This window comes from Pavona decussata, unplaced genomic scaffold (assembly GCF_977016875.1).
Source record: "Pavona decussata unplaced genomic scaffold, jaPavDecu1.1 SCAFFOLD_254, whole genome shotgun sequence".
In the NCBI taxonomy this organism is placed as follows: Eukaryota; Metazoa; Cnidaria; class Anthozoa; order Scleractinia; family Agariciidae; genus Pavona; species Pavona decussata.
This window is the reverse complement of record NW_028145657.1, coordinates 2,918,224-2,935,000: the sequence shown is the minus strand read 5'-3', so window position 1 is coordinate 2,935,000 and position 16,777 is coordinate 2,918,224. Positions and strand designations below refer to the sequence as shown.

General features: G+C 38.7%; 1 protein-coding gene across 4 annotated transcripts in view; it reads right to left on the bottom strand.

The window, feature by feature from the left end:
- Positions 1-14,482, bottom strand: part of LOC146456595 (acyl-coenzyme A synthetase ACSM4, mitochondrial-like) — a 29,428-nt gene extending 14,946 nt beyond the window's left edge. For 2 of the 4 annotated variants that reach the window (XR_014858813.1, XM_085093075.1), the window contains exons 1-9: positions 14,297-14,481; positions 11,760-11,860; positions 11,490-11,602; positions 6,241-6,377; positions 4,847-4,914; positions 2,875-2,929; positions 1,644-1,765; positions 996-1,350; positions 106-189 (exon numbers count right to left, since the gene is read on the bottom strand). Coding sequence is in view for 3 of the 4 variants with exons in the window: in XM_085093075.1 (XP_084949201.1) it covers positions 106-189; positions 996-1,350; positions 1,644-1,765; positions 2,875-2,929; positions 4,847-4,914; positions 6,241-6,377; positions 11,490-11,602; positions 11,760-11,860; positions 14,297-14,392 (1,131 nt within the window). In the remaining variant the exon portion in view is untranslated. Of the gene's footprint in view, positions 1-105; positions 190-995; positions 1,351-1,643; positions 1,766-2,874; positions 2,930-4,846; positions 4,915-6,240; positions 6,378-11,489; positions 11,603-11,759; positions 11,861-14,296 lie in introns of all 4 variants that reach the window. The other 2 variants (XM_085093076.1, XM_085093077.1) reach the window with 2 other exon arrangements.
- Between the last annotated feature and the right edge of the window lie 2,295 nt (positions 14,483-16,777).

Below are 16,777 nucleotides of genomic sequence, written 5' to 3'. Positions count from 1 at the left end.
ATGAAATATAATGCTAAAGAGGAAGTACAATCAGAATCGATCCAGAATAGACGTGTTGGCTAACAGGAATAACTGAATTTCTATTCACTGAAAGTTATAACTCACCAGCATATCAATTCCAGGACGAGCCTTGCCAACGGATTCAAGTTGTGAACAATTTCCTGATTCTCTATGAAATGTCAGGCTGCCCTACAAGGAGAAGGACATACGACGTGTTATTACAGTAGTAAGAAAATGCCTTTTTTTTAAATCGCTGTGAGGTTCTTGTACTATTAAATGGACTAAATGCTTGTCATCATCCAATAAACATTCTCTTTTAGCTCAACATGGCTCGCCATTTTTTTTTATACTGCTGGGTATTCAAAATTTTCTTCCATGTATATAGAGCGGTATTCCATAACTAAAACCAGACAATGAAAAAGAGGAAAAATTAGCGCGCTCTTTCCTTATCATCCAACTTCAAGAATCTTGGAATAATATGACCGAAACTTTAATCCGCCAATGGATTAATATTTATTTTCGACAACTCGGTTATACCTAAAGACTAATTGTGTATCAAAAGATGTTAACATCTCGTGAAATATTCACCTGAGTATTCAATAGATAAAACGTGGTATCAGCAGTAAATTCATTATTGGATTACTGGTATCATATGATAGGCAAATAGGCAGAATGTCATATAGTGGCAGCATGATAACTTTGTGCTGTAATGGTCAAGAACAGGGTATTATTCGTGGGTAGTTATTTGAAGGTAACGTAGTGAAAAAGGCAACGTTACGGAGAGTAACCTGATTAAAAAACATGAAGCATTTAAAGTTCTCAGGACATGTTCCTTGGTAAATATGTGAAGTGGTTCTATGATTCAAGCCAGTTCCTTGTCATTCTTCATTGCTGCGTTGTTTATTAGCTGACATGATTTGAACCTATAGTCAGTTGACTTATTAGGCAGCGTGATTGGTGAGGAGAAGCTGTAGTTAACACCTGCCAATACATACCACCTCGGTCTGTCCGTAGTTATCCCAAAGTCCCACACCAGTCGCTTCTTTCCATCCACGCAACATTTGCTTGTTCGAGGGTTCTCCCGCCACGAAACAACATTTTAAGCTGGGAAATCGACAACGTTTTAGATCGTTCTCATCCAGTGCTTTCATGTAAATGGCAGGTCTAAACTGGGCTTTTGTGATGGGGTACTTATGAAGAGTCTTCAGCGCTTCTCTGGCGGTCATTTTCTTGTAATGCACAAACGTTCCCGCTCCAACGGACCATGGGAGAAAGAAACCCCAAAAAAGAGCCACAGACCATCCCGTAGGGGTATTGATCCAACATAAATCTGTTTCTTCAAACCCAGTCCTGAAACAAGATATAAATTTTTGTCTCTTAGAATTTAGCGTCTAATCGTTGTATTCCTAAGAAGAGACAATGTCGACCTTAGCTGGTATTGGGATGAGTTGATAGCTTGTGCCCTTATTGTTCATTGGCGCAGATTGTAAACCCGTTGACTTGATGTGGGATATTAACATACAACATTCCAACGATTTTCCTCCTGACAAATTTGACGAATTCAGTAAGAGGTTTCTATAGAGAGGTGTCTTATGTGGATGAACATCGGTCTAACAAATACGTAACACTGATTTGTCGCGTACATTTTCACGCCTGTGTTTCCCATCCCCATGCTGGCTTGCGAATGTTCAATCATTTTAGCATTTCCGGTTGTGCCACTCGAGAAGAAGATATTTGTTGGAGCTGTGCTCAACGATTTCACAGACTTGAAAAGAGAAAAAAAAACAACAAAGATTTAAAAAAAATGTGTTTTGTTAAAAATGGTAAAAGGGACATTGGTCAATTAGTGAAACAAGTTGGCAATTTAAAAGCTGGCTGCTTGGAATAAAGTTCCGAGTCGTCTCCCAACACGAGTCGAAAATATGATGCCCGGCCTTACACACAACCGGATGATCTAGGGATCGTCGAGGTTATCAGTTTCAAGCGGTTTTAAATTGTGCGTCATAAAAACAAAAGCAAAACTCAAACAACCCCCGCAAACAGCACAATGTGCCAATCAGAATTCAAACGAAATATGCGATTTTTTTATTGCGTAAACGGTGCTAAACGCGGGAAAACGTGCACGAGTTTCGCGCGAGTAAGTAACGATTGGTTTTGTTTTTAAGTCTCGTTGGTTGAAAAAGTGGCGCAAGTTTTACGAACCAATCTCATTGTATAGAGCGAAAGTTAATTGCGTTTGTTTTGATTTTGCTTTTCTGCGCGCTCTGTGGTTGGCTTTGGAACGCTCAACTTGCTTTTCTTCGTAAAGAAATATTTCCGTCGGCGCCTCAGGTCTACTGGTCTCCGATCTCGTACCCAGAGTCCTCAGGCTCTTTAGCCAGCGGTTGGTCGACAGGAGAGACTCTGGGGTACTGGAATTTTAGTACCGCAGGATTTCCGCGGTAAAACAATGGAAGCCGTAACGGAGCTTATACAGAGCAGCCAATCAAAACAATTAAACTTTTTCGAATTCTCCAGTCTCTCCTGGCACCTACCCGCTGACCAGAAAGCCTGAGGGCTCTGGGTACGAGATTGACCGGCCTCAATTTTGTCTAAAAAATAACAGGGCGGACCCAGATCCGCCACTGAAATAAATAAATATTGTCAAGTGAGCCTTGTTTAGATCTTTCACCTGACTTCCCATTGGGCAACAATACGTTTCCACTATAAAAGTCACTCCAAAACACATTAAATTTGAAACACCCGAGGAAAGGAAACAACCAATAAATCAATTTCCTTTTTTTTTTTATGTTTTGAACTAATCTGGATCAGCTGGATCGGTAGGACCATGGGATAAGAAAAGGGAAAACATTAAGGGTAATGGCCTTACATTACCTGATAATCGCCACTTGCTGTTTCACACACATTCTCAAAGGACAGCCAGCCCTCTCTACAAAGACAAAGAATTGTGAGAGCAAGGACTTCGTCTTCACTTAAGGTGGGGGTTCACCTAAAAGCCATTTTCACGCCGCTTAAAATCGGTCAAATGAAAATATCTTGTTTGCATTTCAAGCAATACAAAAACCCTCCATTCATAGCACAAATTAATGATTTGGGGTATTTTATGAATTTTTGGGTGATTTTTAGGTATATTTGGAAGGAAATAATTTTTCTTGAAGGATTGGTAAAATTAAAAGAAATAAGGAATGTTGAAGATTTAGTGAAGTTTTAAAATTAGAATTTGTAGTTAATAATTAATAGACGGATACCAAGTTAGTCCACTAGCAACCTGGGGTGCTCTTGCGTGGTTGTCGACTGTCTGTTAGTGTTCCAAAAATCATTTTCTTTCTTCTATCCATTCTTAAAACTCTTCAAATTTCACTCAAATTCAGGTAGAGCCCCACCTTAAGAAATTGCTATACTAAGAAATCGGTCAACCAAATTTTAATAGATCAGCATAAAGAATTCGTTAAATGAACCCATCAGATATTGCAATCCGCATCGGGGCTGTGAGGCAAACGAGTTTGTAAAAATTAAGTGTGTCCAATCCACTGTTTGTTTATATTTTTATACTTGTCATTGACACAAGCTCTGACTCATCTGAGCGTCCGCAGATCAATTTGCTTTGGTTTCAAAACAAAAACAGCTCGTGAAGGCCCGATTAAACAGTTTCAACATTTGCTTCAACATGCGTTCAACACAGTTGTTGAACCAAATGTCGGGGCGTTTGATGAGCAGGTCGTTCAACATTGTTGAAAACGTAAAAAAATGTTGAAAGCTTGTTAAAAGTGCGTTGAATCAAATTTAAATTGGTGTAAACTTTCATTCAAGATCAATTCAACATTTTCTTTGTTCTTGAAAATGTTGAATGGCGTTGAAACCGGTTGAAAACTTCATTCATCCAACATTTTCCCAACATCCGTTCAATTTTTTTGTAAACGAATGTTGGGCAGTCGTTGAATCCCTCGATTTTATACTAAATGGATCACAAAGGTAAGTTTAGCTCTTAAAATAACTCAGTTTCTTGTTTGTGAATCCTTCTTCATTGATCGCCAAACAAAAAGACAGTGAGTTCACGAAGAGCTAAGCCTTTTTGTACGCTTTTCATCTTTGCTGAGAAAATATAAGCCACGCATCCCCTTTTGAGCAAAATATTGCGACTTGTTGTTTTAATGGAAATGGATTGTTTTCTAAGAAACCGCACGTTAGAATTTCGTGAAATTTGACAAAACGGTAGTTCTCTAAAAGCGTAACTCGCCTACCAACAAAAAACAAAATCTAACAGAGGGTGTCTTCAAAAAACATTAAAGTGCAAAATCAACATTTACAGGAGATCTTTCTGTTAAAATAACATGAAAGCAGCGTCACTAAATCAGTATTTTGTAAGTTTTCTTGGACACAAAAAATGGAAAAAATCTAACGAGTGCATTTTCTAAAAATTAAGGAAAACCTTTATTTGTGGACAGTTAATAGCTTGCTGTGTTGCCATGGCAACTGCACTTTGCTCAACAAGAACTATCAAAATTTATTCCTTCTTAGTTAATTTTGCTCCATGCTAATTTCGGGTACTCAGAAGTACGTAGTTTTCAAATAATGTTGACTAACACCTGTATACTTGAAAACTGTGCTCAGTCGGCCACCTTAAACGCGGGGCCTCAATGGGGTTTTCCGAGACCCGCGCTCGGTTTAGGCTTCTAAAGCCATATTCACAAAGCTCTCCTGAGTATCTTATTTTGCTGGAAAAAAGTCTTTTGTTGGAATAACGACAGACTACGGTTCAAAAACGATCTTTAGGATGCATATTAACTAAGCAGGGCTTCGTGACTCAGTGGCCCGTGAACCCGGCTAAGAACTTTAATGATGTTACCGAGCTTCTTCCTTGATTCTATTCACCATGATTCTACACCTTATAGTAACTTCACCGGAGTTAGCAATCTAAACAAAGATAAAAACAAACAAGAAGGAACGAAAAGACAGATTTTTAAATGACACAAAACAACTACAAAGGATATCGCAGAATTTGGCACTATACGTGGATTGTTGGGTAGAGATGTATTGGTTAATGTATCAGCGGTGTCGGATTACTCACAATTAAACCACAAAATGCCCCTTTATGGAGGCTCGCAGTAGTTTTTCTGGACTTAGGGTGGAAGGTTTGAAATTACAATCTCGCATACAAGATAAACTTCGATCTCCTTCATAAATTGTCTGACTAGATTTCGAGAGAATCGACAATGTTTAAAATGAGAGGATATGTGCTGCCGTTGCTATGGCAATAGCTGTTGCTTGGAAACCAATGAGAAAATTAACTTTGATCATATGTTGAAATGACGATGTAGTATGAAGGAGATTAAAGATTATCTTGTAAGCAAGATTGTAATTTGAAGTCCAGAAAAACAGCCGCGAGCCTCCTTAAAGGCCAGGCATTTCGATCGGAAGAACCATTTTTGTTTTCAAGTTCCAATTAAAAGGCCATTTCCGAGTTGTTGTGAACCACATTGTGAAAGCGAGGCTAAGTGCAAAGTTTTTGTTATGAAAATCAGTTTTCATTTCATATTGAAACAAAACTAATTTTCATATGAAAAGCTTTTGTACTTAGCCTCGCTTTCATAATGAGGTACACAGCAACTCGGAAATGGCCTATTTCAATCCTGGCCATCCGCAGCCATATTTAATCAATACTGGTTTTTGACATCAATACAAATAGGACTGCTAGTGTTTTGGCCAATCAAATAGTTAAACACTATAAACAGGTGAGGATAAGATGGCGATGAAGTATTCCACCGAAATGAAAATAGAGCACAGGGATGGCAAAACAACATTAAAAAAAAGAAAAGGAAGCACACGGCGACATTCACAATCGCATCATCAAATGGCTGTAACCAGACAGTCGGCAGCCCTGCCAGTGAACCCTGTCTCAACTCACTATCATAAAAATAACTCTTCTTTCTGCAATGTCTACTAACGTTGAAGCATGGAAGCTTTCGACTGTTTCTCACAGTCTTCTTCAGCAAATACTGTCTTCTGCAGTGTTGTCACGTGACTTATGTGTATTTAGTCACGTGACAACAAGTGATTAAAAATCTTGGGTATTTCGTAACCCCCATCTCTATTTAGGATTGGACGCTGTCACAAGCCGGGCTGTGATAATTAGTCAAAAGTTTCAATGTAGACCTTGAGGGAAGAGTCATTCATACAATTGTTTAAGATCCCAAGGTCAAGAACGAGCATTCGCAGTATGTGTACAATTAATTAATGCACCTGATCGATAACGTCGAGTAATTCCTCGTTAATCTGGTCTGAGTTAGCTGCCACCATGCACACTGGTTTGCAGCGGCAAATTCTGCAGTGAAGTTCCATAGGTCCTATTATATCCGGTACTACCACGAGTACGCCACCTGCAAGTCAAAGAAAGGTATGCCAAGGGTGACTAAGTACAATTTATAAACTATCTAACCTTGCTACCAACTTTTTCGTTGAAAGGAAATTTGTTCCTGCCACCGCCAAAAAAAAGACCCAGAAATGCTAATTTAAATGAACAGCAAATTTCTCAAATTTACAAGATGCCTTTCAGTGCTACAAATTGAAAGACAATACATTAGTTCTCTCAATGTTTCAGTTCAAGATCTTTCACCACATCTTACCCACCAACGCTACATTATATAAATTCGGAATTAAAGAACATGACCGCTGTCATTTATGCACTGAAAAGCAAACAAATATCACACACCTATTCGGGACTTGCCCCAATGCTCAGCTGTTTTGGACACATTTTTCAGTTTGTTGGCGCAAAAAAAAACAACATTGAGATCTCGCTCTCTGAAACACAAACACTTTATGGCATCACAGACACCGTGCCTCTGAGTGTCTTGGTTTATACCTGATCTGCTTGATAATTGCTAATACTCTATTTACACCGCGTCTAAAAATGAGGAATATTATTTTTTCAATGCTTTTTTGTCTAATCCTTAATAATAAAATACAAATTGAAACTAGCAAAGCTATTAGGTGCAAGTCAAGCTGTAAAAATAATTTTCTTGATTCTGGCTAATTTCCCTTGTTTTTTTTTGGTTTTTTTTGTTTCGTTTGTTATTTATTTATTTATTTATTTATTTATTTTTGTCATTATTTTTTGTCGTTAATATATAGTAAGGTAGAAATCAGTTGTATTAGAATTATTTTTCATTATTTTATAACGGGCTCCAACTCATCGGCTCCTGTTTTGTAAGCATTGTCTTGTAAGTTAATATTATGTAAGTAAGTAGTATTAAGCAAGTTATATGTAAGTAGGTATTAAAGCTTATGTAACGAAGTAAGTACTTTGTAAGTAAGTAAGTCAGCATTATGTTTGTAAAAACAATAAAAAATTAAATTAAAAACAAGTACAATTTATAGAAGTCTTACAAAATCTGGCGTGTACTAATAAAATCAATTCTGAGCAAATTGTAAAGTTGCTGACCACAAAAAATATACGAGACACACACCGTGGTTAGACACACCTCAGAAAAACGATTTACCAGAGCTGACCTAATGAGCACTTTATATGTCCAGAAATGCGGGCAATGGCGAATATGGCAATTTTGACGAAATCTTGCCACAGTCATAATGGTGGCGAATTTGGTGAAATTCCGTCAAATTGCCAACTGCATGTAAATAAGCTAAACACATGGTGGCCAGCGATGTTAGAGGATTTGACAATTTTGGGAAATGTGACGAATTTCGCAAAATTTCGTCAAATTGCCAAATGATTGCAAATAAGCTAAACACATGAAGGCCAGCCATGTTGGCAGATTATACAATTTTGGCAAATGTGAAAAAAGTTGGCAAAATTTCGTCAAATTGACCATTTGTATGCAAGTAGCCAAACATTTGAAAGCCAGCCATATTGACTAATATTGCAGTTCCAGAGAATATCACAAATTACAGACATTGGGATAGAAATCGTCACATTCACCAAACAGCACAAAAAATAATACAAGTATATATACCTGCAGGTTATTTAAGTAAGTCCACAAGTAACATTGGGGGACAATAATTATCTTCATGTACACCAAACTCAACCAAAAAAATAATGCATGTATACGTCGTTCTTTAAACGTGACTCTACACATAGCATTGGGGAAAATATTTTAATTACAAACACCAAACTCTACCAAAAAGTAATTTGCATGCATGTATACTTCGTTCTTTAATCGTGAATCAAAAAGTAACATTGTGCAACAGCTGTACCCAAAAGGCATGCATGAATAATCATAACTTTTTTTACACAAAATTTGCAAATTTTGATTCAGGCGTAAGTAACGAATACAAGTTAGCAAAACTGAATATCATTTCACTGCAATTTGCCAGGGTTTTGGACAGCAAAAGCATGCAAGCATTTCTAGCTACCTGTTTCCTTCCCAAAATTTTAACCTCCATTCTTCACTTTCATTGTCAAGCAGCTGATCTCAGTTACTTTCCTCATCATTAGACATGTCTCCAGGATAGCTTTTTGCTCCTAAAACCTTCCCCAAAATCTCCCAGGCACATTGCGCGAATCCATAGCTTCCGTTCTCGACCATGCCATTTATGACACTTTGCGAAACTTTGTCATGTAGGGTGCATTGAATGTTCCCGCTCACATTCGCAAGTTGGTAAGGGGAAAGAAAGGGGTATATTTGATCCTCAAAAAAGGCTCAAAAGGGTCCCATTTTGTGCCTAAAGACACTCTGTGCCCCTTACATAAAAATGTTTATGTATTCATGTTACTTTCATCAAGAATTGACCAATTTAAATGCTATCTGTGTTTGTAAGGCCTTAAAAAATGACACCTTCTATTGATGATATGGCAAGATTCAGCGAATAATCTTTGAAGCAACGGATAGCGGCAGCAATTCGTTGTCAAATTAGTTTGATTATTCCGTTGAAGATTCAGGCATCGCCACGTACTTCTACCGTTCCATCTTCTCAAATATCAGGTGGAAGACATCACCAACAAAAACTGAACAGCTGCGTAGCAAAACCCCTTGCCCAATGGAGTGAGATTAATGAAAGGTTTGGGGTTCAGTACCCTGAATTTAGATGCCTTGAAATATAGAGGCCAACGTTTGACTTTGAGATGGATTCTTTGCTTAAACCTCTACTAGATATGTTTAAACATCTTGACTTTAGGGTCACATATATTTTAGGATTTTGTACTTACTGTTTTTAAGTATTTTGTACAATTTTCCATTTATACATTTCCATTATACAGGGATAGAAATTTGTTGACGAGTGTATTCACTTTTATGATTGTTCGTCAAGGTGTAATTTGATCAGCCTTTGGCTGCAATGTCTGAATAAAGTATGTATTCTATTCTATTCTATTCTATTCTATGTAAAAGGTCCATTTTTCACATTTCAGTCGCCATTTTGAATTTATTAAACAGCTTGCTAATCACTGACTAAAAGTAAAAAAAACTTTTTAGAAACCCTGACATGTAAACTTTCAAAATATATGTGGTTATGGGTACTTAACTCTTAACTGCAAGTTGTAAGAGGCTTCTTTATGCATGTATGTCATTGCCAACAAAGAATTACTGCAAAACTCAGTTGTCAAAAGGGTTAAAGGTCCGGCTAATCAAGGCATAACCCATTCACCCCCATATCCTATTATAGAGATGTGTTTCCAGGAGTGCTAACGTTTGTGTGCAGGGATGAAATTCTATTCAAATGAAATCTCTTCAGCAGTATGGTTCCAAAATGCTAATTCTTCTTCAAAAATTTAACACATTACATTTCTGGTAATTTTTTTTTTTTTTTGGCTCTATTTGTCTTAAATAATAATATTCTGACCTGAAATTTTCCAAACACCTACTTCCAATGCCAATGATGAGCTGTAATTTAGGAAAGTGCAGTAATAATTGTTGATAGTTTTTATCCTATTCTTTAGATGTGTGGCAATATATACAATATTTATATTTATTGTATTTTAATACTCCTACTGAAAAGAAATTTTTTTTTCTTAACCTATTTAATGCAAACATCGAGTGTATACAATATGCGAGCCAGCGAGGCATACGAGGCACGCGAGGCAGACGTGCGAGGCATGAACAAAACATGCAAGGCATACGAGGCATGAAGAACCCCTAACATAAATGCTAGCCGTTAAGCTAACCGGGGAGCTATTTAAGATATTAACCTGGGTGCTTTTTAGGCTAACCAAAGTGTTTTGTAGGCTAACCGGAGTGCCTCGCACGTCTGCCTCGCATGCCTCGCTGGCTCGCAGATTGTGTATCCCCCAAACATCTGCATGCATAAAGTGAATGTCTTTTTTTTAAATTAGAGATCAGCCTCACTGTTTACTTAGCTTATAACATGACTTATTCCAGGCAGAAATCAGAAATGTGCTTGTCTCAAACACAAGTCAAAGATTTACATTGCAGCACTAAATAATCAGTATTCTCTTTTCATATTTTTATTTTTAGTATTCTTGTGTTAAGTACCTTAGTTTATATAGTATTCTAGCCTGCGAGCAAGCTCTCTTGGGGGTGGGGGGCGGGAGGGAGTATTCTAGAATTTTAGCTATAAGGGAGAATACAGTCTTAACTGTAATTGCTGGTCTCTTGCACCCTATTGTGCACAATAAAGTGTCATTGGCCCGGACAAACAAATACAAGTTTTGGGCACCTCATCAAATTAGCCGCTTTATATTTGGTACCCTTCTCTTCTAGTCATTAATTTGCCTGAATTTCGGTCTTTGGCAGAGTAATGTCAAATTTGTTGCATTTATAGAATTTGCCGCTCTGTTGGTACCCTTCTCTTGAGCTTATTCAACTGACTTTCAGTCTTTGGCAAAAATTATCATCACATTTGCCATATTTTCCAAATTCATCGAATTCACCGCTCTGATGGTACCCTTCTCTTGAGCTCATTCAACTGAATTTCAACCTCGGGAAGAATGCACAATGTTGAGGAATACTTATTTAGCATTTCAAGTGATACAGTCAGTTATTATTAATTTTTCTCAATCTAACGGGAAAGAGTGCACCATGTTGAGGTATACAGATCTAGCAGTTTAAACAATTCAATCAGATATCATGCTCTCAATCTAACAGAAACAAAAAGTCTACCATGTTGAGCTATACAACTGAGCGCCCCGTGACCATCTAAAGGATAGAGATTATTTGCAGGAGTTACAAGTCCAATTTGAAATGCTCAGTTCAATCTCCACACAGGCACTTCCAAGATGGCCGGCCCACAGACGAGCACATGGGCTATGTGACTTGATTGCAATCCTCCGCGCAAAACAGCAAACGTCCCCACCCTGGGGCCCAGATTCTCAGTCAAATTCCCGAGGGTGGAGAAGGCAATAGGGGCAAATGCCCCACATATGCCAGGGGTCCTCCGCTCGGGCTTGACATTGATAGATGCATTATTGCCTGTTTGAAAATTCTCATGATTTTGTCTCCCTATTAATGCCCAGTGATATATAGCGGCAATTCATCTATCAGTAATGAACCTTTAATAATATTAAGAAATGGTCAACATACCTGTTCTCAAACAAGCAGCTTGCATCAGATAGTACTCCGGAATTGCGGGTAAAATCACCATTACTCGGTCTCCTTGCTTGATATTAGCTGCTGTGGACAGCACATTAGCAGTTCTGAATGAATGAATGGATGAAAGTTGGACACGATGAAGTTCATTAGCACTGTATACTCATTTAAAGGAATTGAAATGAGTGCCCACAAGCTTATGAAATGTTTATTTATTTGTCTGTTTATCAGTTTCAATTAACAAACAAGATAATTAAAACTTACTTTCTAGAGTTTAAAGCGACATCTTGAAAGCTCCACTTAATTTCATTGCCTTCACCATCAATCCACCACAGAGCTGGAACGTCAGTTTGCTTCTTACCTTCCTACAGAAGTGTTGTACAGCAACGGTTGAATATTAATGAGATAAAACCAGTTATACAACAGGGCTCGGTTGCAATTTGAATTGGCTGGATAAACTACTTGGCCTTTTTTATTTATTTATTTATTTATTTATTTATTTATTTATTTATTTATTTATTTATTTATACATAGCAAATCATCAGTTACAAGCATGCTAGAAACTATTAATATCAAGCAGCTAAAAAAACTCAACTGGTTAATTTATATGATTGCCATGTGGGAGTCCAAAGAAGGAAAGTGGGATTTGATTCGTTCTTTTTGAAAACCCCCAGAGAGTCGCATTACCGCCATTACATGTTGAAACTTTTAGCTGAAACTTGTGTGCAACGGTGCTGTGAAACAAGTTTCAGCAGGCGTTGCACTGTGTAACATGGTCCGGGTTTCGTGAAACTTTTTCAAACTTCCATTCCGAGACAAGTTTCACGAAAAGAAGAACCAATTTCTACTAACTGCAACGGCTCGCAACAGTCGCAGTGGTGCCGCTTTATCATGCTTGTCTTCCTTGTCTTTCGGTATTTCCCTTAGCTTGTTCAACTTTGATGGCTTTTTTTAGGGATTGGCCCAGAAATCGGATTTGTAGGCCAATTCCTAACTTTTAGTTTTGTATACGTTAAAGAGTATGTAAATACAACATTCTCAGAACTTGTATGCACTGCGCATAGTGCAGAAGGACGTTATGTGGTGTTTCGGTTGTTGCATTTGTGACTCATTTGCCCATAAAATACATACAGTTCAGGTATCAAGTTGCGGAGACTTATTAATTTTATTAATTACTGCACTTTGAAAAATTAATTGTAGACCATATCCCGATACAACAATATTTTTGGCTGCTTTTCCACCAAATCGTTAAATCAGGGGTTTGTTTACAACGATATCTCGATTTAACGATATGATTAATTTATGTCCCCTTGCCATATCGAAAAATCGAGACTCCACTGTTTTCGACTCTTATCAGTAATGCAATCAGTAAGGGTTCAAAAAGTTCAGGCCATCGTCTCACAAAGCAATAACATTAACACGCACAAAGGATGCCATTCGACAGAGACTTCATTAAATTAACTACATTATAAAAAACGCAGTTGAATTATGAATATTTTGACCTATGAGCAATGTTTGTCAAAGTAGGGTGACTCGAACAATTTCTTATTTGAGGATCTTAAGCTTGGTCAATACACCCATGCATTGCATTTGATCACATATCATTTTATCATCTGCGATAAAAAATCATCAATTTCGATTCATAGTTTAATTTTGTGCCTTTGCGAGATTGCGGCATATATTTACGATCATCATGCAAGATACTTCATTGGTTGTCTTCAAAATTAGCTTTGTATAACGAAATCACTCCATCATTGCGGTAGTCTGCAACTGCGTGACTGAACGGCTGAAGGACCCGGCCAGCTAAGGCAAGATCCGAACTGCTGTATGGTCAGATGGATAATGCGATTTCGTTCAATTGAACAGGGTCGGAAATTGCGCTTTCCTGGTCGCCAATGCGACTAAAAATTTTGTACTGGCGACCAGAATTTCACAACTAGTCGCCAGCGGGCGATTAACCATTTCATACCACGATCATTATACAAACAATAACTTTGATTTTCAGCCAAATCGATAAAAATAAAATTCAAAGCCGCCCGCCAATTGGTCACTTACTTTTTACCTTTCCACTGCTTTTGAAATATAAAACCGATTTTCCTGTTATTATAAAACAGTATAACAACGCTTCACAGCTCGAGCGGTGCGAAGCTTAGCTTTTTTTGAGCGAGAAATGCTGCACGGTTGTGGCCTGGTGCAAACAACATGGCGATCCGTCGATCGTCTTGACAGAACGCGAAAGCTCGTTTACGGTTTTGAGCAAAGAACCAACCGGCAGTTTTTCAATCGGGTACATTTCTTCTCCAAAAGGTAGAGACAAGAGAAGGTATAAAGTTGACTTAAAACATTTAGCAGTCTTATGAAACTGCGTATATAGCTCCCGGGATATAGCCGGCATTCGATTCATTCGTCGTGGCTTTTCAGTGGTAGGTGTATAAATCGCCATTGGGGCCCCAAACGCAAACGCGTTCTCTTCGTTCTGATTCTTGAAAGAAAAATTGGTGACCAGAATTTTCCATCTGGCAATCAAAAATTTTGGTTTGTGTTTCACTGCGAAGGAAAAAATTTTATTGACACTCTTTTTTCTGCTTTTTGGCGACCACATTTTTCCTGATATGGCGACTTAAAAAAAAATTTCAGTCGCCACTTGACGCCTGCCTAAAAAAGTTAATTTCGGACCCTGTTGAAACTTTGTTCGATTTGTCTCTATTAGATACGCTGGGACTGCTATTAAGTATAAATTTCCCACACACAAATTAGAGGGTGAAGAACGATTAATTTTATGTTAATATTAGCTTACATACCTTCTCTTTTTGCGCCCACTCATCTATGACATCGGCAAAGTTGAAGAATTTTGGAACTTGGAAATCTCTTGTTCCCCAGATAACCTCTTCGACCATACTCACTTTGCTATACGTCCAACCACAAGACAATTTAGGCGGCCACTGCACTGTACTAACTTCAGCAAAAGTGGGTAGCTTCCGCCTTGACCGTGTCCCCAGAGGGGTGGGGATCAGGGTTGACTGGTGGTTGTGCGGATGGCCCAGGGAAGAAGGCTGGGATGAGTGGTTATAAATGATCGGCGTACGGCCTACCGCTTTAGGGACCGGTCATTATTTATCGCCTGGGGGAGGGGGGTCCGGAGGATTTTGGGGGGATCACTTGATTTTTAGGAGAACAGAGGGGGGGGGGGGGGGACCAGTCGTAACTGAGAGCCCAAAAGGGGGGATCACTGAAAGTTTTGGAAGGATTCAGAGGGGGGACCACTCAAATCTGCTTGAACAATGCCAGTTTGAAAGCATACAACATAAATGTGCCCATTCTGCTGGGAGATGATAGCATTTGCAATCTCAATTTGTTTTAACACAACTTTATTTAAAAAACGGAAGTCTGTCACACTGGCGAATGTGTGCATTTCAATTTATATCGAGAAAGCTTTGTTTTAACGCTTCTATATTTTTCCTTTTATAACGTGCTCATGACTTCGCTAATATTTATCTTTAAACATGACAGGTGAATTCTAAATTGTGAACTATATAAACTTCTGATAACTGAAACATTGTAAAAAGCGTGTTTGTTTAAACATAAACCATTTATCGCCTCTCCAGGAATGGGCGTCCTCCGTCAGCTCTATACTAAATTCGATTCAACTGCTTCATCTGCCTCATCTTGAGCCTCATCATCCCATTCAACAACTTCATTTGCCTCTTGAGCCTTGTCATCCGATTCAACAGCAACAGTCAGTCCCCTTCAGCAGGTTGACCCTGGACTTTGTGCCCTTAAAATGGCCGCTACTTGCTCTAGATTTTTTGCTAGGGTCGTGCTAAAAATACCCTTTTCTAGTAGCCATAGAAAAGTGTCTACTGCAAATGCCTTGTTAGTTTCTTAGCAAAGTCAGCATTGATGCTATCTACAGGAGTAACTCTATCATTCTCTTCAATTGAACCGAAAATTTGCCCCGCGACCTCGATTGAGGTCACGTTTCCTAAGAGATGACGTGCCCTCTGCTTGAGTCGCTTGTCCATTCCTACGAACAGTACGAAAAAGAGCGTATGGAAAAAATGCTTGGCACGTTTGCAAGCAGGTTGCCGAAAGGATAGACGACGCCCCTGCCCTGAAGGATTACATCAGTAGTAGAGTGAGTGAGTCTCCCGAGGAGTTATTCTTTTTTAATGCTTCTGAGTTAAATACGTACCGAAATGCTTCAGAAAACAGTAAGGCGGAAATACCCGGTGCGGCATATCTTAGTAAAATAGAAAGTTTTATTGAGAACCACTACGTCCGAGGGGAGCTCTTTTTTGAATTTTGTCGGGATGCCTGCAATAAGCAAAGCGATGCAAGCTCCACACTCTGTTCCTGGTGTACCAACGACAGATGGGTGGGACCAGTAACAGAAAGAATTATCCCTCAGCCTGTGCCAGACAAGCAAAATCCCGGGCACTTTATGGATGTGTACGAAACGCCGACAACAGGTCGTGCTCCAGACGATTATCAACCGAGGAAATATCTGAAGGACTTGTACGAACAAAACGCCATCTCTGCGGGCAATCCAAATACCATCGCTGCTTTCTGTGCAACCTATAGTGTCGAGGAAAAGCATGTCATTGAATACCTAGGCCATCTAAATGATATCAACTTCAGGAAGGATATTAGAACAAGAGAGGCTAAGGAGAAAAAAAGGTTAGAAGAGGAACTAACATACAAGGACTACCAGTGGGGCATACTTATTGCGAGAATGGTAAAGTTGAAAAGCTGAAGGTGAGACAGCTCGACCTGTACCTTAAGGAACATGGCCTGAACACTGTTGGTATAAAGCTGGACAAGATAAAGGCAATTCGCTACCATTGCTACCGACAGAGAAGTCTAGGCAACAGGAATGAGTTGTCCAGCAGTGAGGAAGAGACTGAAGAATCAGATACGGAGTTAGATGATGACGAGGATAGCGAAGATGATCTTGTCATTGCTGATCTTGATGAACAGTCAACTGTTCGTATGCCAGTTTTAACTTTTGTACCAGATGACCAAATAGCCAAAGTTACTGTACAAGCAAACACTGGATGGAAAAAATAGGAAAACAAAATAAAAGAAAACAAATAAAAAAACGAACAAAAAAATTCTAAAAATGTGAGCAAAGTTACAAAGGCTGATCTATTACACTATAGATGAAAAAAAAAAGGAGAAAAAAAAGGAGACTGGAACAGTGGCCGATCCTAGCCATTCCAGATGGCCGAATTATCGCTAAATATGACCTGCTGATAGGGACTTGGCGGACTGCTATTTGGCAC